Consider the following 24,383-nt stretch of genomic DNA (forward strand, 5'->3'; position numbering starts at 1 on the left):
TGACTCATTTCCAATGATTCTTAAGTTGCTGTTTGGAAGCTAGTCTTTATAATGCTGATTTGAAGTTTCTCAAATCTCTCACCCAGTACGTGTAAAAGCGATCCTGAAACACTGTACGCTATTTGAATTTCGTTAGAGTTGTGTTGTTGTGCATCTTCCAGATTGAAGCCCGTATTCAACAGACTTATCGATTTACTGTCCGACACCTAGAACCGTAGATTGAAGCCTTTTTATTGGTTGAAGAAACGAGACCACGTGCTTCACGTTTCGTCAGCACTTCAAAGCACTAAAAGAAACGCCAGCACATACCAGCTCATTACAGCATCCAGAGACTAGTTCCATTCTTACTTGCAATTCTGTCTTAGCTGCGGCTATGGGACGGTAATTTGCAGCTTTCCTAGTGGAAACGACTGCACATAGGAAACAAAACAGTCACATAAACTAGTTGAGCAGCTTGAATGGCTTCAAGCATCACTTGAAGCAATTACAAAAAACTGGTTACAAATCAGCCGCAAAGGCTGATTGAACTAGTTGATGGGCTTCTTCCGTCACTCGAATCAGCTGAAAATGAAGAAAAAATAAATAAATTTAACGTTGTGGGCTAGAATGTAATTAAAATTAAAATTCCTCGCTTTATTATAATTTGATGTGTTGTATATTACAACGTGTCTAACGTTAAACCTTAACGATCTGTATTTTACCACGTCTTAGATGCAGGGTTGGCTGGGCTCTAGTAGTTCTGCCGCCCTAGCCGATGATGGCAAGTGCCGTCCCCCTCCCATTGACTACTACTAATAATAATAATATACAATAATATTAATGAAAAAAATAGTTGTAAAGTGCTTATTGAGTTTATAGTTAAATTCCAAACTTGGTTTAGCATATCCAAGCAGTGGTATAAACTTTAAATTATCTTTTTTTAAATTCAAGCAGTGCCACTTATATCACTGAAACAGATATTAATATTTTCAAAGACTTTTATATCACGCAATTTGCCGCCTCTAAAGTTGAATTTCTTGTTAAATTCCGAACTATGTTTTGCATATCCAAGCAACGGTGCACACTCTAAATTGTTACTATTTTTCAACATTGAAGCAGTGAATTTTATGACGCTAAAACAAGTACTCATACTACTTATTTACAAAATTTTTCAATTTCGAAAGTTGCGGCCCTAAATTCTGCCGCCTTAGGTGGCAGCCTAGGTCGCCTACCCCAAGAGATCGCCTACCCCGTAAACGGATATTTAAAACAAATACTATGCAGTTTGCAGCTTTCGTGTACCTAGCTTGTTGCATATCTAACCACATTTTAACGGCCTACTGTCCCAGAATTTAACATTACTGATGAAAACCGGAAAATGAATGGGGATACTTACTAGAACTACTGTAAAAAGAATGATAGCGATTATAGGATGCATTGTGGTAGGGAGTTGTTGACAGTTGAGTATGATTAGCAGATGATGATGGACTTGAATTAAGCATCTAATAAAGAGAAAGTCACATGAATTTAACATTAAAAGTTCTTAAATTCACATTCAAAAGTTAAAAACTCATGCAAAACTTAAAAAACTTCATTGAGAAAATAAATGCAGTGATATCTCATTTTTGCCACCTATTTAACTGATATATAACTGAGCGAGATCTGCGCTTCTCTCTCGGTTATATGTGAATTTTCTAAATTCCCTACCAAAAATACATTTAAATTACTTTATCAATGTTCCCACTCCAAAGTGAAAACCATATTAACCAACTTTAACCCATCCTATTTTTCTCGCTTCCACCGTAGTAGCATAACTTGGGTTTCTTTCTTGGATTTACGGGAAATCTTACGATTTTCATACATTTTGTGTTCTTGTAATGTATATTTTGTTGCTGAAAATGACAGGATTAAGCGATAAAGTACATTAAACTAATAACTTTATATTAAAAAAATGAAACTAAAGCATAATAGTAGCAACTAAAATGCGTAAATTTTAAACCTTATGTATGAAAGTTGGCAGTTCTTCAATCATCAAAATAATTATTTAATTAAATTAAAAGAATAATAGAGATGGGTAGTTTCTTTGGCAATTAATTGAATTGAATTTTCATCAAAAGAAATAAATGAATTGAATGTGTGTGTGAGAAGGAAAGAGATACAGATGGAGAAATGGATAAAGAGCAATAGAGGTGGAGAGATAGAGACAGAAAGAAATGTATAAAGAGAAACACAGATGGAGAGATAGAAAGATAGACACAGATAGAGAGGAGACCAGAGAGAAAGATTGGACAGATAGAGCTAGTGATACATAAGAGAAAAAAGAGCGAGAGAAGGACAAATATGGAGACATATAGACAATGAGAGACAAGGATAGTCTTAAGAAAGATTAAGATATGGGAAGACAGAAATAGAGAAATAGATAAAAAGAAAGAGATAGAGTTAAGAGAGAGGCAAAGAGAAACAGACATATAGAAAAAGAAGTAAAGAGAAAGATAGAGAATCAGACATAATAAATATAATGTCCCACAAATTTAAAAACGCTTCTAACTTCTGTTCTTATTGATTTAGGACGTTGACTTCCGACACGAAGTGAAACTACAACGGGAATACATACTTTTTACGGGATTACCAACGGTACCAGATTCAAAACATAGCAGTAATTCCTTTGTAAAGAAAAAGCCTTCCCATTCATTGGTCAATTTAAAACTAAAATTAAAAACGAAGGAAATATCGAATTTTCAAGAAAAGGAAAAGGCTTTAAAGCGCACACCCCCTAACTCCAGTCTAATTTTGTGCCTAATTTCATGAAAAGTTCTCTCTCTAGGCACAAGGCGAATCAGAGTCACAAATATGGACCCATTCATGTATCTATATACATAAACTTCCTGCTTTATTATTTGTAGAAATATATCTCGTATTATAACTGAATAGCCCGGTCAATTTAGACATAAAAATAGTGATCAAATAACAAAAATTCCGGGAAAGCTAAATTTTTGTAGGGACCTTGGGTTTACTATTACAAATAAGGTGCCAAAAGTCCCCATCGATCCCATGTGCGCTAAAAAAGTTATTTGGGGTCAAAGGTCAAAATTTTAGGTTTTTTGGATTTTTCTCAAAAACGGTAAGTTTTAAAGAAAAGTACCGCAGACCAAAGTTATAGATCTCAAAATTCTCTATAAAAATGGTCCTTATGATTTTTTTCTCCAAGACCAAACCTTCCCAGATATTGCGTACTCTCAAAAGACAGCAAATCATTTACAGAATCCCCTCTACTTGCATGGCCTTGAATAACATCTGGCTATTCTAGTCCGTGTGGCATCGTTCACGTACCCAAAGGGGCCGGACCTACTAAGGGCATGGGTGCACCTATCGATATCGCGGAGCCCCCCCCCCCTAAAAAGCAAGAGTCCCCCTCCAAAAACTGAGAAAAATACCCCTCAAAACAACCCCCTTTTAAATGTTTTTTGAGCTCTCAAACTGTAAACACATTTCATACAATAAAACATAGTTTGGCTGGCGAGTCGCATTATTATCCTGACTTCTAACAATGTTTGGCCTTAGTGATACATTGTGAGTAAGATTTCTGGATTCTAATCTGACTCTAAGAAATCCATCTCTCTTGGTTAGACAACAAACTGTGTTTGACGCTTCTTTGTCTAATTTTACGCATTGTCTCACTGCTTTAGTATAACGTGAGGTATTGGAAATCATATGATTCAGTAGTTACGCCCTCAAGCACAATTTCTTTTAAAGTTTTATCTGATATTCCTTTTTTAGGAAGATGATCCGAGTTTTCCCACTTATCAAAGAACTCAAGTTGAAGTCTGAAATTGTAAATTTTCACAATACAATCGAATTTTTTTAACTTGCCATCGTACTATGTTTGGATCATCAGCTCTTGTTCTGCAAACTGGTTACTTTGAGAATCTAAAAAATATAACACTAGGCATTGCGGATGACCATCATCAGAGAACTTGTTTCAAGACGGATTACGACGATCAGTTCGAAGATGGACAATGAACATGTATAATTCCAGATTTCAATTTTGAGGCAGAGAGACTGCTATGAGCTTATCGATAAGCAAAACTGGTAAAACTCGGCAACTCCCTCTTTCAAAAAGGGTGACTTCCGATAAAACTTTGAAAGAAATTGCTTGGTGGCGTACCTACTGAGTAGTATGGTTTTCAAAACTTCACGTCATACTAAAGCAGCGAGACGATAGGAAAAATAAGAAAAAGAAGTGTCAGGTACTCAAAACCTCACATGTCATACTAATGCAGTGAGACGATAGGTAAAATAAGAAAAATAAATGTCAGGTACAGTTTGCTGCCTAACCAAAAAGGATGGATTTATTCGAGTCAGATTAGAATCTAGAAATATTAAGCCACAATACCACCAAGCCGCAATTTCAATCAAAACTGAAAATTATGAGAAGTAAAATAGTTCAACTCGCATGCCAAACTTATGTTTTATTGTAATCAATGTGGTTACAGTTTGAGGGCTCAAAACCCATTAAAATTTCTTTAGCAACGTCTTTTGTTTCAAAGGGTGACTGATGTGGGCTGTTGCAAGCCACATTATTTTAAAATTTTTATACTTAACCTTTGTTCTCTATCATAGGTAAATTTGGCATTTTGAGCCAAAGTTATCTGCTAAGTGAAGAATTAAACTTTTTTTACTAGATAAGAAATGCTTTTATTACTTTTTGTTTTTTTCGTATCTATGTAAGAATTAATTAATTTGAAAACAAACTTTTACAAATAATAACTTCTAATATTTTTTCTCTAAGTACGGAGCAACACGATGTTATTCAATTCTGACTGTATTGGTCAAATTCAAGACTCAATGCATGTGTGGAACTTTAAAATACAGTTTATTATTAAAATGATCTTATGCAATGTGTAATCTACACAAAAAGCCTGCTCTTAAGAGCGATAACATCAAATTTCTCAAATTTTGATATTTGATGAAATTATAACCTTTTCCAGTTTTTATGCATTTATGGTCATCTTCAAGGCGCGAGCGACACCTCAAGATATTTTTTGCGGTCTAAATCCTTTTGTTGAACCAAATATCTCTACAAAAGGCAACTTTTCCGGGCCATTACTTAGCGTTTATCAGATTTTGATTTTTTTCAATCCACCCTAATGAGCATAACCAGTGCTTCAAAAGTAAGTCCACCTCGAACAAGAGCGGGATTAAGTGAATCTGAATCCAGCTTTTGTTGTAAAAAACACTGCTTATTTTGCGGCGAGGAAGCGGATGAAGAGGCTGAGAAGAACAAAACACAGAATTATCGCAGAAAAATTTATAAAGTTTCCACACTTACATTCAAAGAATCCCTTTTAAAATTAGCTAAAGATCGTTCTGAGGTGTGTCAAAAGCTGCTATTGCACGTTTTCATTTTGAGTATGATTTAGTCGCTGCTTTATACATTTTTCTTTCATTACTCTGCGTTTTCTTCTTCTCAGCCTCCTCATCCGCTTTACAGCCACAAAATAAGCAGTGTTTTCAAAAACAAAAGCTGGATTCAAATTCACTTAATCGCGCTACAGTACGAGGAGGACTTACTTTTGAAGTACTAGCCTCTTTATCCTCCCGTTGCTGCAGAGATTGAATTTTGCCGGGTGTATGATTTTCTGCAATTCACGTGAATTATAACGGACTTTTGACTTCTTAAATAATCAGCATTCTTATAACTTCTCCCGAGACTTGCATCAATTAAAGTTGGCATTCCACAACTGTCCAGCACAACAGTTCAACTTTGTTCTGCGGTACTTTTCGATAATACTTGCCGTTTTTGAGAAAAATCCAAAAAACCTAAAATTTTGACCTTTGACCCCGAATAACTTTTTTAGCGCACATGGGATCGATGGGGACTTTTGGCACTTTATTTGTAATGCTAAACCCAAGGTCTCTACAAAAATTTAGCTTTCCCGGAATTTTTGTTATTTCCATTGTCTAAATTGACCGGACTAGAAATTGAGATAAACTTACCTGATGTGCATTTGCATTTGGCATCTGGAAACCTTCATAATATGCTACATATGCTTGCCCAGCATACATTACAACTGAAAATTAATAATATTCATATCAAAATTGTGCCGAAAGTATTTCAAGCAATGCAAAACTATAGCAAAAGTACATGTATCACACTTTTAAGTTTGGGAAAATAATACATAAAATTCATAAATAAAAAAGTTCAAATTTCCGTCTAATACGGAAATTTGAACTTTTTATCATTCTGAACTTTTTAATCATTCTTTTTAAAAAATTTTAACATACTTTCAATAATTGTGCCAAAGTACTTTAGAGTACAAAACTATTACAAAAGTACATACATACGTATAATATTTTGTTTAAATCTGTGACAATCATATGCAAAATGCAAATAAAATAAAGTCATATTTCTGTAATATTGTTAGCAGTTCTTTCTTTTTTCGTTTTATTTATTTATTACTAGCCGCCTGCGGCGACCAGCTGGTCCGCCTTTTTACGCCAAGGTTGCCGCCTTCGGCGGCTGCTTAAATAAATTTCGTGGCGGTATCAATTAATCTATATCTATACTATTATTAATTTGAATAGAATAATTTCTAGACCTTACCGTTTTCCCAGTAAGCGCGCCACACACACACAAACATCTTATTTCGTCATAGCCGCCTGCGGCGACCAGCTGGTTCGCCTTCTTACGCCATTCGCCATTCTATGCAGGCAGCCACCTACGGCGGCTGTTTGGCTAACTTGTCATTTACCTTTTTACTTCAAGTTTGCCACCTTCGGCGGCTGTTTAAATAAATTTGACAGCAGTATTAATCAATCCATCTCTATCTTTTTTGTGCCATTCACATTTTTAAGCCAAGATTGCCGCCTTCGGCGGCTATCTACCCTTACGATCTATCTCTTAATTTTCTTATCCATCTCTATTTATTTTAACCTCCCCACCCATTTCCTAATAAAAACAAAGATCCCTCAAAAAATCCCTTTTTTTATTCAAGTAGAGCAAAAAAAAAGTTATCCCCAAAATTCCATGTTGTGTGCAAAAAGTAGCGTTTGACAAAGAAAAAACAATCTCGCTGTTTTTATTGAAATAAATGCGCACAATTATGAAATGTAGCTAATATAGATACAGCAAAACGTCCAGTTTGGGCGGGGGGGGGGGAATAGAAAAAGAAATAAATGCAATCCCTAAATAAAACAAAAAAAAAAAAAAAAGAAAAGAAAAAAAAAGCAAGCACTGCCGGAAAAACACGGGGTCATCACTTCATAAAATGTAGAAGTAAACTATTATATAGGTAAAAAAAAGATTAACATTTGTTTGCGATTAAGATTCCATCCTAAATATCGAATCGAAATCCAAATAGTGACGTCAGAGACATAAAAGATTGAAGAACGCTTTTTTTCGACCGATGCGTGGAAAGACGTGATGTGTTCAGCATTAAAAAAATTGTAAAAAAAAAACTATTGCGTATTTTTAAAAATTTTTTTCTTCTGAAGAGGGCAAAATGTTTTTACTATTACCAACTTAAATTTTAGAAATGAGGCTTGGATACTTCTCGCAGGATGATATTAGAAAAAAAATAAAACCCAGGAAAGAATGCGAATTAAAGGTTTTTTCAAAAATTCATAAAAAATACGAAAACTGCTCTATCTTCAAAATTTTTTCCTTCATCATATTTGAAATTAAATTTCCTACACTATAGTACAAAAAATATTTGTGTGGTACGTTTGGTTCGGGGTCTGTGAGGTAAAATGTACTAAAAAGTGCAAAAAAACACATAAAACATTAAATAACTTTTTTCCAATTAAAATTTCAAAAATCGAAGCCCGAGGTGCACATCTTCGGCGAAAACTGCAACTGTATACCAAATTTCATCTTTCTAGCCCTTACCGTTTTCCCGGAAAGCGCGCCACACACACACACACACACACACACAAACATCTTATTTTATTATATGTATAGATTTTAGGAGAAAAAATACTCCATTAACAAGTTTTTAGTAAAATCTTTTTAAAGATGGAATCACCACTGCTTTTGATATAAAATAAGCTTTTTCTTAAGCATCATGTGTGGGACACATAACTCTGGTTTCCCCTATAGAATAAATAAAATTAAACTTTTATTTCTCTTTAAATTGGAAGAAAATTTTATCCTCATAAGAATTTTATCAAAAATACTTATGGAAATATTCGTATGATTAAACCAAATGTATCGAACCATAATCAATCGAAAAAACTTGAGTAAGGAAACAATTCCAAGGGCTGAGTGGAAAAAATCTTCAGTGACTAATTATCAAAAAAAAAAAAAAAAAAAAAAAATCGCAAAGAAATAAACGAAGTATTATAATGGGTAAGATAATAAATACTTTTGACTATAAGAGAAAAAGAAAAGAAATAAATGAGTCGAAAAGAAAAGGAATACGATGTAAAATGATTTATAGACTGTAAAATAAATTGTTAAAGCAATTTAGGCTTCATGAATCTCATCGGTTATACCACATTAAAGTAAAAATAATAAATATACAATTGTCATTGCTTATTAAAATAAAGAAGCAATGATAAAATTAATTTTCAATATAATTTTTTAATTGAAGGAAAAATTTTAATGATCATGAAACATTCAAAGGATTAAAGAGAACAATCCTTTTTTTTACACATTGGGGAGGGGGGGGGAGGATTAATCTCAGCTCAACATCGCATTGTTACAAAGAACTATTTTGAGACAAGTTTTCCTCTTCTTAAATTCATGCTTGTTTGGTTATTTGTCACCAAGGTGGTGAACCGCAAAGTTTTAGGACAGAAGAATTCCATTGAATTTCCGTTCCACTGGATCAAAAACTAATCCCGTTTGCCTAAAAGCCTTACAAGAAAGCGGTATCTAATCTTCTTGGTTTTTATGCACCTCATTTTCTGAAAGCTACCAAAATGTTTTTCTTTTCATGCCTTTCTGACTTTTTTTACTCTACAGAGGAAAAAAAGATAATGCAAACTACATCAAACGATTCCGATTCCAACTGGTGCCAGTCACTTTCAATAGAGAGATCAAGTAAAAGTGATAGCCATTCTCAGTTACTATCAACAATCTCCATTTAGAACATACCACAAGAGCCCAGGAAAAAGTTCACGCCAATCAAAATTAGTTAGGACCACAGATTCTTTTCACGACATTTGGGAGAGAGTTGCAGCGGTGCCGTTTGCGGGAATCACCTGTTGTCCCTTCTACTTGTGGGTGGTTCTCTTCCTGGTATTACCAGGGCCTTAGTATTACTGAGAGGTAGCAGACAAAGGAGGGGTTCGAAGAAGGTGATTCAGAACAACAAAATGTGATTGAGGAACATTTCGAAAGTTTACTTTGTAGAGATAGCACCGGTAACACCTGTTCTACTTAAAGCCCTCGTTCTACTGCATTCGTATTCAGGGCCGACGAGAGGTCGTGTCAGCTTACCGTATATACTCGCGTATAAGTCCAGAAATTTGTTGCAAAAAATGAGGTTTAAAGTTAGGGGGTCAACACATACGCGGGGCAGAATTTCCAAAAATTTTCCGACTTTTTCTTAGAAAAAATACTCGAAAACGGGAACATTTTCCCGGTTTTAGTCCATTACTTTTAAGTAGATGCTAAAGAAGTAAATGCTTAAACAATCTTCTATGATTTTACATGGTCTGATTGTGAAATAAAAAGAAAAAATAATTACAGTAAATGGCCGAAGAGTGCGGAGATCGCAGTATTCGCGGATTTTCCCGATAGTCGCGAATTAATGCTCATGTTATATCGCTACAGCATAAAATTTTATAGGTATAAAATCAAAATAAGAGAATAAAAATAGTAACATAGAAATCGAATCCTTTACAAAAGTCGCGATCGCAAAAGTGAACCATTTTGGAGCAAAAGAATAACAATTTTTAACATAAAAATGTTCATTACATTTTATTTTCCTCCTTTTTATGTTTAAATTCAAAATTAACAGCAAAACGCTTCCGTTTTTTTTTCTTCACCCCCCCCCCCAAGTAGGAACTCGATTTAAACGCGGGTTTTCGATTTTTTTTCCGATTTTTCTCCTAAAAGTAGCGGGGGGGGGGGGGACTTATGCTCGCAATCAACTTACACGCGAGAATACATGCGGTAGCTGGAAACAAAAAGCCAGGGCCTGATTGGCCTGGGATCCTTCTTCATAAGGAGCCTCAAATTACTTAAAGGATTTTGCATAGAATTACAACTGTACGAAAAATACACACATTTTTGATATAATGTTTAAAAAATAATGACTTGTTATCTTGTTAATTGGGGAAAAAAAAAAAACTTTCTTAAAGGAGAAGTAACGAACTTAACATGTCACAATTAAGAAAGGCCCTGAAGGAGATACGTAAATGCACGTTGTAAATGATTTACATAGTTCCGTGATAGACAAAGGAGCCCCCCAAAATGCATTCCGAAGGGTCCTCAAACTTGTAAATCAATCACTGCATTTCGCTATGAAGCCTTCAGTGGGCGGGGGCCACTAAATTACTGTGGGCCAAGGGCCTCACTTATAGCTAATCAGGCCCTGCTAGGTGCCCAGCTTGGAATCGGAGTAGGATACATTTGAAAAGTTTTCGGGGTTGAGGGAGTGCCCCGGCATCCAAACTGACAAGCGTCCCGCCTTGGCTTTTGCGGCCCTGTTCGAATTATTAACTGTGAAAGTCATAAATCTGGTAAATGTCGACATTAACCGATGAATGTTAACATTCACATGCCACAGATATCGGCGAAGAAAGGGAATTTCAGGTGAAAGTCGACATTCCCCAGCTTTGATCTTCCTTATTAACAAATATATGCAAATTTTAAAAAGGAAATATTGGACGTACCATATGTGAAGTGTAGCAAAATGGTCGCTCCACACTGCAGCCTCATTTGTAAAGGTCCTGACGGCACATCATAAGGAATTAAGGCTTTTAAGGCGTGATCCGACAAGATCTGGAAAAAAGAAAGAAATTCCTCTTGGAACTAGGTCTTGCCGCACACACAATTTATTTATCTGTTTTGCCAAAATCTATTCGGCGATCAACTTAGTGAGTAATAACGTATCGTTGAGACATGCGCAAAAATGAAACGTAGTTTGGAATATATTTGGAAAAAAAGAAAAACAATGCGTTTAAATATTTTAGAGTTACAAGCATGGTTGTGGAGTCGGGCTGATTTTAGGGTAAAGGAGTCGGAGTCAGTGGAAAACATGCTGACTCCGACTCCGTGTTTTTTTTTTTCTTTAATTTTCACTGACTTTTCGTTGTTCGAAGTTTTAATATTGAAACTTCGAACAACGGCAACCCTATGATTGGACCACTTTTGCGTAGGCAACCCTATACCATCGGTTTGGTAATATTTTTACCTACATTTTTTTTATATAACTTATGTGGAAACTCGATGTGAGTAACTTACTCATTTTTGGGCACTTTTAGTCCCTAGCAACTCTGGTTAAGGACCAGAAAAAGGTAGGCAACCTTAGTTTAACGTTTTCTTTACAGCTTTACTCTTTATTTTAGACAACATTTTTGGAAACTCGATGAGGGTAAATTACTCATTTTTTGGGCACTTTTTAGCCTTTGGCAACTCTGCTTAGGAACCAGAAAATCGTAGGCAGCCTTACCTTAGCGTTCTATTTACAGCTTTTACTCTTCATTTTTGGCAACTCGATTCATTTATAGCATTTTCGGGAACTCGATGAGGGGTAAATTTTCTCCCTCATTGAAAACTTTTATCCCCTGACAACCCTGATTAGGGAGTCAAAAAAGGTAAGCAACCATAGTTTTCCCTTTTATTTCCATCTTGTACTCTTCATTTATGATATCAATTTTCGGAAACTCGATGATGGTAAATTACTCATTTTTAGACATCTTTCAACCCTGATTAGGCCACGTGAAAGAGGTAGAAATTCTTGCTTTCACGTTTTATTTAGAACTTTTACTCTTCATCTATGGTAACAATTTAAGGAAACTCGATGAGGGAAGGTAAAACCTAGTGGTATCTTAGACCATTACAGGTCTTTAAAACTTCCACATCTTTAGAAAAGGAGATTGTATACCTTGTACGCAATACCAGTGACTATATTGAAGGACAAAGCACTAAAACTTGGTGGCATGTATTACTTTTGTATTTGTCTCAAATAAATAACTGACAAATAACTGAAAAATAAAATTCCAATCTTCGTAGCTCAATGAAAGTATAACTTTTGTTCAACTGTACCTGAGTCGGCAATTGGTATTCTTCAAACCAAACAGCGATCCCTTCATACGCTAATCCATTGCCTATGATGATGAAACATTGACCAGCTATACCCCTCTCTGGAAAGCAATTTTTTATTTCTGGACATTCTGAAAAAAAGGAAAGAGTTTGTTTTAAAATAAAAAATGGAATTACTCAGAAGTCAATTTGCGACAGTTGTATTTCTTCCTTTCGATATTATGACAATATTGAAAACTTTTAAGGAATATATAATATTGAAACAGAAAAATAGGTAATTTTGTGTGACTTTCTGATCAAAATAGTAACCCCATGTTGAGGTACTGAGGGTGTTACTAGTGTTGGACCCCCATATCGACGACGTTATAAAATAAGTGATAAGACACTGTTGTTCATTCAGAAAGAAGTGATTGTGGAAGTAAACAATGAGGGTTGCTATTAGGAGCCAACATTTGCTCTTTTTATGAATTACTCGTTCGATTGTCGATTTTGTTCATGAACATCTTGTTTATCTGATTGGCAGTTTTCAACATCCCAGCGCCAAGTGTGACTTAGCTTTGTTTACCTGGTCTAGGAAGTCCCGCACATATGCTTCAATTTCTTCAAAAATAATTGCTGATACTTACTTAGAAAGCCAATAACTTGAAAATAAGTACAAAACTTGCAAATGGTGAACTAAATTAAAAAAAAAAAAAGTAACATTTGATGCCTTAATAGAGGAGTGGCTGAGATCTCTCCTCAGCTGCTATTTGATTTGGTCCTAGCCACCAACTAAATTTTGGCAAAGAGGTTATAGCACACCACATGCGCACTTATTAGCCTATGGGGTCGGTTTATTAATTGAAGTGTTACCTTATTTACCAAAATGGTTGGTTTAGTAAGGTACTTGTTACAGTAGAATACCTTTATAACGCCGACCTATATAACGCAATTCTCTATAAACCGCACAACTTTTCAGAAGTAAACAATAGGTTTTTTAGGTTTAAAAAATCTCTTTGTTTTGCCTTGCTAACATAAAAATTGTTAGGAAAATTAAATTTTAAAACAGTTTTTCATCTTTCCAGCTTAATTCAAAGCTTTTAAATGAAAATTAATATTTACAGTAAAGAGAATATATCAGATGGCTCTTGAAAATGCAGCTGTTATGCAAACTATGAAGCTGGCAGAAGTGCAGGATAATTCACTTTCTTTTAATTGTAAAGCAAATTTATTTGTGAATCATTAGTTGTATAATTAGTGTTTTAATACCCATTGCAGATAGAACTAATTCTGAAGTATAATATATATATATATATATATATATATATATATATATATATATATATATATATATATATATATATATATATATATATATATATATATATATTCTGAATATTAGTTTCAAAATTTGTGAAATGACCTTCATAACGCCAAAACCTGTATAACGCAAAAGCTTTGATCCCAAGGTGTGCGTCATAACGGTCTTCTACTGTATTTAATTATCTTTGTGGCTAGTTCACTAAATAACGTGTTTACATTTTTACCTGCGTGGTCAGTTTACTAATTAGAGTCTTATACTTTCGGAGTAGTATACTATAGTAATGTTCATGTATTTACCTATATGAAATGTCTTCGTGTTGTGGCAAAAGATTTCATCGTCCAGTCTCACAGTTATCGTCATTGGTTGTGGCCTTGGAGGTAGAACCGGAATAGTTCCTTGTAGCAATGAAGGGCTATAAAACTGAAAAGGGAAAAAAAAAATCATTCATATAAACTCAGAACTTAATTACACAGCTCTCATAATAAGATAGCTCTGAAGAAAACAAATGTACAATGTTATGTAAGTAAATTTATAATTAACAGATTCTCTGATTGCAATTTCCAAACTTGCAAACGATGCAAGATTTTTGTCTATACGGAACATTAAAATGGATCGATAGAAGTAAGAATAATCTCACAGATTATTTTTCTCTTGTTTTCACTATATTGATAACGAATCATTAAAAAAAAATACTTTAAAACTGTAAATTCAAAAACAAATTTGTCTGCATGACTTGGTTTTCGGAGGGAAAAGAAGAGCAAAGTGCTTAAATTAGTTCTGTTTGTTTCAGAAAATGTCCTTATTATTGTTATTATCATTATTTATTTATTATTTTATTTGTTACTAGCATTCCCGTACCCGGCATTGCTCGGGTAATGGAATTAGCAGGGGTTAACAGTGTTTGGTGCACCTAGTTTCGAAAATCCCCTGTAATAATTACTTATTACATATAATTTTTTCTAATTTTGGGAGGATCCCGGGGCCCCTGGACTCCTTATATATATGCCCTTGTCCTTAACCGATCTTTAACTGTTACTAACGATCCTTTTAAAGTTTTGATTATCTTTGCAAACACAGGCCATCCACATTTTATTGTTATACCTATGTTTAAGCGAGAACTTCTTTGTATACAACATTTTTAGTTTTTTTTTTCTGGTGCTAAAATTATTAAGCTGCTTGATGAAATGACTTTGGAGCAAGCTACATAACATTGGCCGTTTGAAAAAAAGTCTTCTCTTAAATCGATCTACTTTTAATGTCTGTCCATGTTACTTATTAATGGTTATTGCAAAGCAAACTTTAACAGGAAACTGCACTCTTCTAAATTCAAAAGGATAGTCCGCCTGTGATGATGTTCTTAAAAACTTCGTTTCGAGTTTTGAAAAAACGAAAGCAAAAGACAGAAACATTATGATTTGACTTGAGAAAAGCCTCGAAGAATCACGTGAGAAACAAAAACAATATCAAATTTATAGTTCGCTATCGACCAAAAGTTGAGATGAAGTACTTGAATAATGATTTGAATGGAGGAAAGCCTTCGAAAATAAGGGATTTGAATTTCAATGACAGGTTTTAATTTCGCAGAAATTAAGGGGTTTTAATTAATTTCTCCCGAACTAATTGAGATTTCGAAAAATCCTTTCTTAGTGGTTACTTTCGTAATCATGCGGACATGTCTGCCAAATTTCAAGTCTGAAGCTTCAGCGGTATTGGCTGTGCGTTGATATATATATATATATATATATATATATATATATATATATATATATGTTATCTCAGGACATTGATTTTTATATATTAAGATTATTTTATTTATTTCTTTATTTTCATGTTCATTCATCACTGATTCAGTAATGATAAAACTTTTCCCAAAGTATTGATCAATGGGAGAGCATTTGGCACGTTGTAATTTTTTTTTTTTTTAGTTTGTAAACTAACAAGGTACTTTATAGGACGAGGGGGACGTGTACTAAGTCACTGAAAACTCTGTATAGTTCATTGATTATTCTGTTTTTAAACATTTTAAAGACGTTTTCTTCTTATTTAGCTTGAAATATTGCTTAAACGTTTCATTAAAATTCTTTTAACATCTTAATATTAAATTATGAAACTGGGTTGTAAAAAATGATAGCAAAAATTTTTGGTCAAATACAGTGGTGGTCAGAATTATAAGGACACCAGAAAAATTGCTCCGGAATAAAAATATTTCTGAAATAATTCAGTAAAATTTGTACACAAAATGCCTTTTTATGCTAAAAATCGTTATGGAACGCAGAGCATTTGAAAATGCGAAACATAAATGTTTTGCCGTGATTAATAAAAAATGTCATTGTTAAATCTGGACAAAATTATAAGGGCAACGAGCATTTTGCCATGAAAAACCGTAGCAATCAATAATATCCCCCCTTTTTCAATCATTTTTATCAGTCTTGATGTCAGGGAAATTGAAGAACGTCCTTGGAAACTTATATCCTATTTTTTTAGTTAGAGAAAATGAGTTCTTACTTGTTTCGATATTGAATACCATTTTTTCATACTTCGGGTCCCAGAATGCCTCACTAAGTTTCCATTAAACTTAAATCGAGCCTTTTGGCAGGCCAGCGCAGTAATTTCCCACAACAAACATCAATGAATGATTTTGAGGTTTGAGAAACACATAATTAGGCATTATCCTGCTGGAAAAAACTGCTTAAACTCGTAATTAATGGCGTATTTTGTTTAAAAAAAATATTGAAAATATTGCTCAGTACACCGACATTATTCAATTTGCTCTACACAAGAAACGTTTGTATAGTTTTCGTCCGTTGCGAAACTTCCTCGGGCTATTAATGAGCCTCCTCTAAATATATGCTTTGAAAAAAAAAAAAAAAATTTTCTTCAGAGATCGTACCAGAAGTAGCAAAAAACTTTCTAGTCCATCCTAAACAAACTTTTTCTCATTGAAAAACATTACACTATCCCACTTTTAACCATAATAACGCATTTTTGCACGCCCTGGTCTCTTATAAATATTTTAAGAGTGTCATGACATTAGTTTCACATAATGAAACTTTTTCTCTTTTTGTAAAAGATGTTGAACAGTTCGAGCACTGTGTCGTAACTTGAACTCCCATCTAATATCTCTTGATGTTTGTTTTTTTTTTTTTTTTTTTTTTTTTTTTTTTTTTTTTTTTTTTTTGAGCAAGCTCGCCTCTTATTATTTGTTTCACACCCAGAGAAACAGAAGATTTCCTACCCTTTGTCTTTGTCGACCTAATTTGCCGGAATTTCTGAGAAAGCACTAAATGACCGACCTTTATCTATTCAAATTTGTTGCGATTTGACGTACAGTACGTTATGAAATTTGTTTAAACAACCACTTTCCTTTTCCCAAGTTCTTTAAGTTTTGTTTCTAGCGGGATGAATAAAAATATAATGTGACTTCTACAATCGCTTACTAAGCATTTATATCGTTATGCAGCTCAGTTTGCAGAGCAAAAAATATGCTAATTATGCTTTTTAGAACACACAAATCTAATTGTCCTTATAATTTTGTCCATATGACGCGACTGTCTAAACTCAAACTTCCTTCAACGAATAAGAAATATTCTTGTATTTTCAATAAAAGTTACAAATAAATAAATAAAAATAAATAAATTATATTTATTAGAAGTTTTGGCATCTTGAATCAAATTGAATTGTATTAATGCGCGTGTGTTTATGTAGGCGCATGTGTGTGTTTGTGTAGGTGCGTGTGTGTGGGTGCGTGTCTGTGTGTAGGCGTTCGTGTGTGTGTATGTAAGGCATATGTGTTTGTGTCTGTGTGCAGGCATGAGTGTGTGTGTATGAGTATGTAGGAGTGTGTGTATGTGTGTGTGTTTGCGTCTGTGTATGTATAGGATATGGACGCAAACTGGAGACGGTATTCGCAAGAGGAGCATCATCGTGAGGCCGGTCGACGCGACGGTGGTGCTGGCAGAGGGAAGTGGTGGGAAAATAAAATCATAGGAATTCAAAACAGTCAAATGAGAACAATAAACAATCGTGATTGCTCAAAAAAAAAAGTTTCATTTGCTATGATTTACTAGTCGTAAATTTGTATAACTTTCCGACCAAATGCAGCGAAGATGTGGTTTTTCTGTTTATCCTTAGAATTTTGACTACCACTGTATACACATCAGATAGTAACACCGACGCTGTCAATTTTTTCGATATGAGAGAACTTGGAAAATGTTATATTATAAAGAAAAATCAACTTTTATTTTAAGTATAGGCATTTATTTATAACTTGCTTACTTCAGTTTCAACTGGATATTCATCGATGTATATTTTCACTCCCCGAATGAAATTTTCACCAGCGACAACAAATTTTGACAAAGTGTGGCCTTTCTCTGGTGCAACAACATCAATCTTGGGATACTGTTCCATACCTAAAAAAGGAATTGCGTCAAAATTTCTTCCAGCAGAGATTTTTCCATCAAGATTAAAAATGTATGTGTATAAATAAACCAATTCATCTCTGCATTTAAGTGTTCCGTTTGTTGCAGCAGGTGTAAGGAAAGAAGATTTTGTTCTGTTAATAATGGTAATTGGCGTTGGTACCAATAAGATAATTTTTTCCCAAAGCAGTGAACGCCGGTTAATTGAATCGGCAGTCAATTGAATAAACCGCTTTAATGATTGAAATCGTCAAAAACAGAATAAAATCCAGCATTATTGAATCAGCCGTTTTATTGAATCAGCTGCTTTATGGAATCAAAACTGTTAAGAGCAAACGTGATTCATATAAGCGGCAGCCTAGAAAACACAAAGAGAAATAAGCTCGTCCAAGTTCAAGCGTCTTACCATCGAAGTCATACTATACACTCACCTTTTATTTCGAAAGATGAAGATTTTCGCTTCTTCGAATGTTTCGAGTTGTTGTGCACAAATATTTCATCTGAATATGCGAGCACATTTTGTTGCCCTATCCGGATAGGCGAGACACTCACAGCAATCTGAAAATGAAAACACATTTCGGATTTCAGGACTTTGTCGTTTAAAGGCACTTGCAGCATAAAAATTACAACGTTTAGCACTTTTTGAAAAGTGTTGGTGGCAGAACTTATACTAATTATTGCAATAACTAAATATGCAACAGCTACAACCTAGAGGAAATATTTTTCGAAGACCTATCATATGACAAAGTTTTTAATTATCCAATTAATGACCTAGTGTAAGAAATACAAAATGAAGCGAACATTTTGATCATCGTTTCCTTCAATCAATATTTTGGCTATTCCTTTTATTAATTTGCCATATTGATAAGGCCAGAATTTAATGGTGTGTCACCAAAAACACTTAATGCAGTAACGCATTAAATCAAGGGCGGCCATATAGGAGGCAGGGGGAAAGGGGGCTCGAACTTTTTCTTTTAGTACATTTTCTTTGCAAAAATGTAAAAACATTTCTTCGCCAGCCATTAATGAATAAGTTATCATGTCAAATTTTAATGACTCTAGTCTGTTCTGAAATCGGTTTCCATGGGGGAAAATATCCTGCTAAACCATGGTTAAAATATCTGACCCCTCCCCCTCCCTTGTAATTTTGTATATGGGCGCCCATGCATTAAATTCGTTGTTGAAAACTTCTTTTTCTTACGAATATCTGTTTTATTATTGTTTAGCAATTGTTCGAAAAGTTACTGTATTTCCAATCCCTCCCCCACCCTACGGTAGTACCTAATAAATTATTTGTGTGAAGCTAAAAGCTATACTTCATAAACAGAGAATTGATCATATTTTTTTAAAAAACAAATTATAAAATATATTGATACTCCATTCGAATTACAAATGAGCATTTTAGCAATTAGATTCCCTTTTTTCCCTTCGGTGTGCAAATGGGAAGGGGGGGGGGGTGGATTTTCATTTTGTTCGAAATTTGCTTTCCTTATTTAATTAACTGATATTTTTTTCAGCGAAAGTATATATTCATTTTGTTCTAATAGTAACGCGTATATTAACCAAATTCCTTTTTCTACGAGGGGAGGGAAATTTTTATATTATTTGAATTGCAATTGGGAGCTTTGGAAAACAGTTGTCATTGCTCTATTTTTTTTTTCGTAAATTATAATTACTACGCAGCATACGCTTGGAGTTTGGGTATGTGTGTGTGTGCGCAGTTTAGTTAAAGAAAACGTTTTATTTTTACTTGGAGGAGAATGAATTTTGATCAACTTGGGAGAACTCTTTCAAATTCTTGACTCGTGCAATGCCAGTGGCTACAGCTAGTATTGTATATGCTATGGTTAAAGTGTCAAACCCGTGGTTTCATGGATTAACATAGGTATTTCAAGAAATAATTATGCAGGTGATTTAAAGTACATAAAATTATTGAATTATACAATTTAACAAGTTAGGTTTTCTATAGAAAACGTTTGATATAGTATTAAATACGGCAATCGCGAAAGCGCTTTTAACCGGTTCTTGCTACTATTTTTAGTCTATTTTGAACCGCTTATAGCTGATTTTCAATGACGCGTGTTTGTGTGTGGACAATTTAGTTAAACATTGACGTTCCACTACGTTCCAGTAACTGCTGGGTCCATTTCGAAAGTGAGAACTTACCCGAAACCTCCTGTTGTCTCGGGGATTACCTGCTCCCTTCAAGCAGTTTTGGTTGCACTTGAGAAAAAATTTCAAAATATGCCTGTAAAAAAAAAAAATTATTGTTTGCTGGAATTTTTCAGATTTATTGCATAAAGAAAAGAAGTAGTGAGAACCTTTTTAGAGGGAAGAAGTTGATTTCATTTACATCAATCTGCAAGGGACCCCACCTCACGTTTTGTTTATTTTTACGGGAATTTCGTTGTACAGTGAAATCCCATTTTAATTTCCATTACACTGCTACAATTCTATGGAAATATTCGTTGAACGAATGAATTTTTCAGTCCCTTGAATTTCATTATAGTGGGATTTCACCGTAGTTGAATTCAAGCAATGTAATGGAAATTAAATCGAGACTTAATTCTTTTCGTTGAAAAGGATATTTCGTTGTATTTATATTTTTTGTAACGGGATTTCACTGTATATGAGGCATTTAGAGCGAAAGTGCTTCAAGTTCATCAACGAATTCATCCATTTTGGCTCTGAAACGCCTCATATTACACTAGATTACTTTTATGTCACTTGCTATTTGGCTTTAAAAAAAAGAGTAGGTAGACTCACAGAGCAATCCAGTAAAGTAAAATAGCAATATTTTAAAATAAAATTTTTTCTGGGTAGTAGGGCACTGCACCTCACCAGTTAAGAATTCAAGAAATTTTGAAATATTGACTAAGACAAGGCTAAAATTGTATGGAAAAATGGACTTTTATTTTGCTCCACAATCCGATTTACGACCAACCAGCCGGTTCACTGCAGGTATTTTAAAACCGCGATGAGAAAATTCCCTTTGCAATGGAAAAAGCGGATCATTGCAGACAGAATTTTTGACCTACTCCCTGCCTGGTAGAAAAAGGGTTAGTTAAATTGTTTTGGTGAACTGCAGGTTGTAATGTAAACGAGTTTTATCGGAATTCCCAGTCCTTGCATTAAGCCAGTTCATTGCCTTTCATTTGTAAACGCGTCCCACTCCAATGAGGGTTTGATTACTTCCTGAAATTCAATTTAAGCGATCTTACTTTCCAAAGTGTACCTTTAACAGAAAAAAAAGTGCTTTATTATAGTGCGCTTTTAGTAAGGAACAGACTAATTGAAGAACTCTCACTTTTATCCAGGACTGCAACGTCGGAGTATGACAAATTCCAAGAATCGGAGTCGAATTAACTTAGGGCATTAAATCTCAAGATTCAGAGTATTGTGCGGACCCGACTGCTCAAGTGAGAGTCGGAGTCGGACTGATTTCGAGGTAAAGGAGTGAGTCGAAGGCTTTAAAATTCTGGAGTCAGAACCTGTGGTTTTTACTCCAACTGCGTAGGCCTGCTTTTATCTACCATTTGACTACATTTAGACAGCTAATTCCCGCATTTCAAACATTGAAGAATGTTTACTTATTTTTAAGGGTGCTCACAAGGGGAGGGGGGAAAGTGGGGGCTCAGGACCCCCCCCCCCCTTTGAAATTAGAACTTCCATGCTTTTAGTACTTTTTTCTTTGCAAAAATGCAAAAACATTTCTTCTCCAGCCATTAATGAATAAGTTGTTAAAAATGTCCAACTTTAATAACTCTAATCTGTACTGAAATTGGTTTCCACGGGAGAAATATCCTGCTAAACCATGCGGAAAATATCTGAGCCCCGCCCCTCCCTTAAAACTTTGCATGTGTGCGCCCATGCTTATTTTCCCTATATACTTTTACGTTGGACGTTCTTTGACGATTCAAGGGGCTTAACTTTGTCTTGTTCACTCATGTGAGAAGCTCGCAATGACCATTCAACTGCATCTAACTGAATAATTATGGCTTATCGCCTCACTTGCTACTTCGACAGTTCAGTTCAAAACCCCTGTTATTTACCCTTATTGTCCTTTCTTAAGGTATTGTTGAGTTTTAATCCTACCAGCAATTCAAAATATTTATCACGCCTCTCTTGTGTCCATCTGAAGCTGAGAAGTTCAAATAAAACTGCAGCTTTTGCATTCCTTTCTATTGTCCCTCATATCAAGGGCTGAAACCTGTCGCTTTCAATACGCATGTACACAACCCTACCATTTTACTGAGTTCTTGAAGGGGTGGAGGTTTAAATACAAGTTTCTTATCGCTTCTCAGAAATTCTGACAATAAGGCTATCCAGATGTCTTCATTACACTGAAAGAATTTTAGTTGTAAAGAGAAATTTGGTCTGGTCTAAACAGCTTATTCAATTTCTCATCCCAGAGCTCAACTGTGCCGGCCAGCAGACGTGTTGGGGTCCTCTGGGAATTGATTTATTGAAATAAGGAAATACATATCAAACTAAAGTTTTTGTGAAAGAAAAAAAAGAGTAACTTTTCGCAATAGGGTGATGCTGCATAATATATTGGGTGAACAAATGCTTAACCTAAACAGCTTGAAGCACTTGCAACAGGAAAAAAGGTGACAGTATATGTCTCAAAATTCATCAATTAAAACAAATTGAAATTTTAAAATAAAAGTATCATGCATTAGTATTGCAATCAATTGTTTTTTTTTTTTTTTAACTTCCTTTTACAAAAAAAAAAAAAAAGAAAGAAAGAAAGAAGTATTGTATTCGCAAAAAAATCTTCACTCAAAAATTCACCTTAATTTCTATTTTCCTCACCTCCGAATGAATATTGAGTTTTTTTTTTTTTTCAACTCGACCACACGTGGATAAGTGCCGAAGAACGTATAGACACGCGAAATATCCATAATCACGATTCCCGAGTTAATTACAACGAATTTTCTCGTGACGTCTGTATGTACGTGCGTATATTTTCGTATGTATGTCGCATAACTCAAGAACGGTAAGTTCTAGAAAGTTGAAATTTGGTACGTAGACTCCTAGTGGGGTCTAGTCGTGCACCTCCCCTTTTGGTTGCATTCAGGTGTTTCTAAAGAGGTCTTTTGCCTCTTTGGGGGGGGGGGGAATCATCGTTAATTTTGACGTAAACTCAAGTGGTGTTATAATTTGGCGGACACTTGGCGATATATCGCCAGTCTTTTGGTCGCCAATTTTTGACGCCAACTTGGCGACAAATTTGGCGATTTTTTTTTGTTTTAAAATCTGGTTTCAATTTGGCCACTGTTAGTGATATTTAGAGAGTAAACTATTGAATCACATTGAAATTGCCAGTAATAGGGAAATGACATTAAATTGGAGTAAAAGGAAGTCATGTGATGCACACCTCAGCTCGTTTTTCTTAACACTTAAACTCCATTTCATAACAGGAGTACCAGGAATCTAAATTGGGGGGGGGGGATTTCTCAGTTGTACCGAATGAACACCGATTTTTATCGAGTATCTTTCCCCCAGTTTTGCAACATTTAAAATTTCCTCTCCCTTAAATATATCAATACGTTAGATTTAAACGGAAAGATAGGGAAGGAAATTTCGTGTCTGCGAAAATGAGGGGGTAGGGAGGGTAGCATCGAAAATTCATTCAATTGCTTTGGTTACTTTTTGAAGATTGTTTTCTTCTCTACTGTTAGCTCTTTCTTTTTTCAGTGCTTTTTTCCACGCGCTCAATGCCATGAGGGTGTCCTGTCACCACTTCGCAGAAATCCCAGCGACCGCAGCGTTGGTGGAACGCCATCTGTCACCGTCCTGTCTCACACTTGATGAATGTGTCCCACCCCCCTCCGAAACGGATTCGGAAAAGGTTGAAACGAAGCTACAAATCTGTCAAGAGGAGTTATCTTTAAGCTTGCTTGTAAATGTTTCAACTACATGAGATTTTCTAGACGAAAGCACCTCGCCACCCTTTCAGGTGAAATCCACGCCATTTTTCTCTCGCTGGTATTTTTTCGGTTCCTTTGTAGTCTCTTCCACAAACAAACAGAGTTCTCGCTAGATGACATTTTTGACATTCGAATTGAATTAGAATTATTCTGATTTTGTTCATGTGTCAGGAGTATACTTGAAGTGAAGTCCATTTCCAGAATATGGCCAGACATTTGAAACGAAATTCAGCGTTCTCTACTACGCACAAATACAAGAGATTCAAAAGAATTTATGACCTCCTAGTGCAGTGATGTCCAACCTACGATCCGCGGGTCATATTCAACCCGTGAGCCAAGGGCGGATTCAGGGAGGGTCAAAGGGTCAGCTAACCCACTGTGACGAGAAACATTCTTCATGAATTACGCAGCCCATTAGCAAGGAGTAGGAGAAGGTATAGTGTTTAAACGATTACCCGAAATAATTTAAAATTCTTTTTCCTTAGTATTATTATTGCTTGAACTTCAATTTTTCAGAAAAATAAAAGTTGAAGTGG

At 34.9% G+C, this 24,383-nt stretch overlaps 1 protein-coding gene across 1 annotated transcript in view; it reads right to left on the reverse strand.

Annotated features, from left to right (window-relative positions):
• Positions 1-270: 270 nt before the first annotated feature.
• LOC129216769 (transcription factor COE4-like) overlaps positions 271-24,383 on the reverse strand; it is a 44,761-nt gene continuing 20,648 nt past the window's right edge. The window contains exons 5-9 of the mRNA XM_054850985.1: positions 20,081-20,162; positions 18,346-18,472; positions 17,772-17,905; positions 1,376-1,481; positions 271-410 (exon numbers count right to left, since the gene is read on the reverse strand). Coding sequence (XP_054706960.1) covers positions 271-410; positions 1,376-1,481; positions 17,772-17,905; positions 18,346-18,472; positions 20,081-20,162 — 589 coding nt within the window. The remainder of the gene's footprint in view (positions 411-1,375; positions 1,482-17,771; positions 17,906-18,345; positions 18,473-20,080; positions 20,163-24,383) is intronic.

The sequence above is a fragment of the Uloborus diversus genome, chromosome 2 (assembly GCF_026930045.1).
Source record: "Uloborus diversus isolate 005 chromosome 2, Udiv.v.3.1, whole genome shotgun sequence".
In the NCBI taxonomy this organism is placed as follows: Eukaryota; Metazoa; Arthropoda; class Arachnida; order Araneae; family Uloboridae; genus Uloborus; species Uloborus diversus.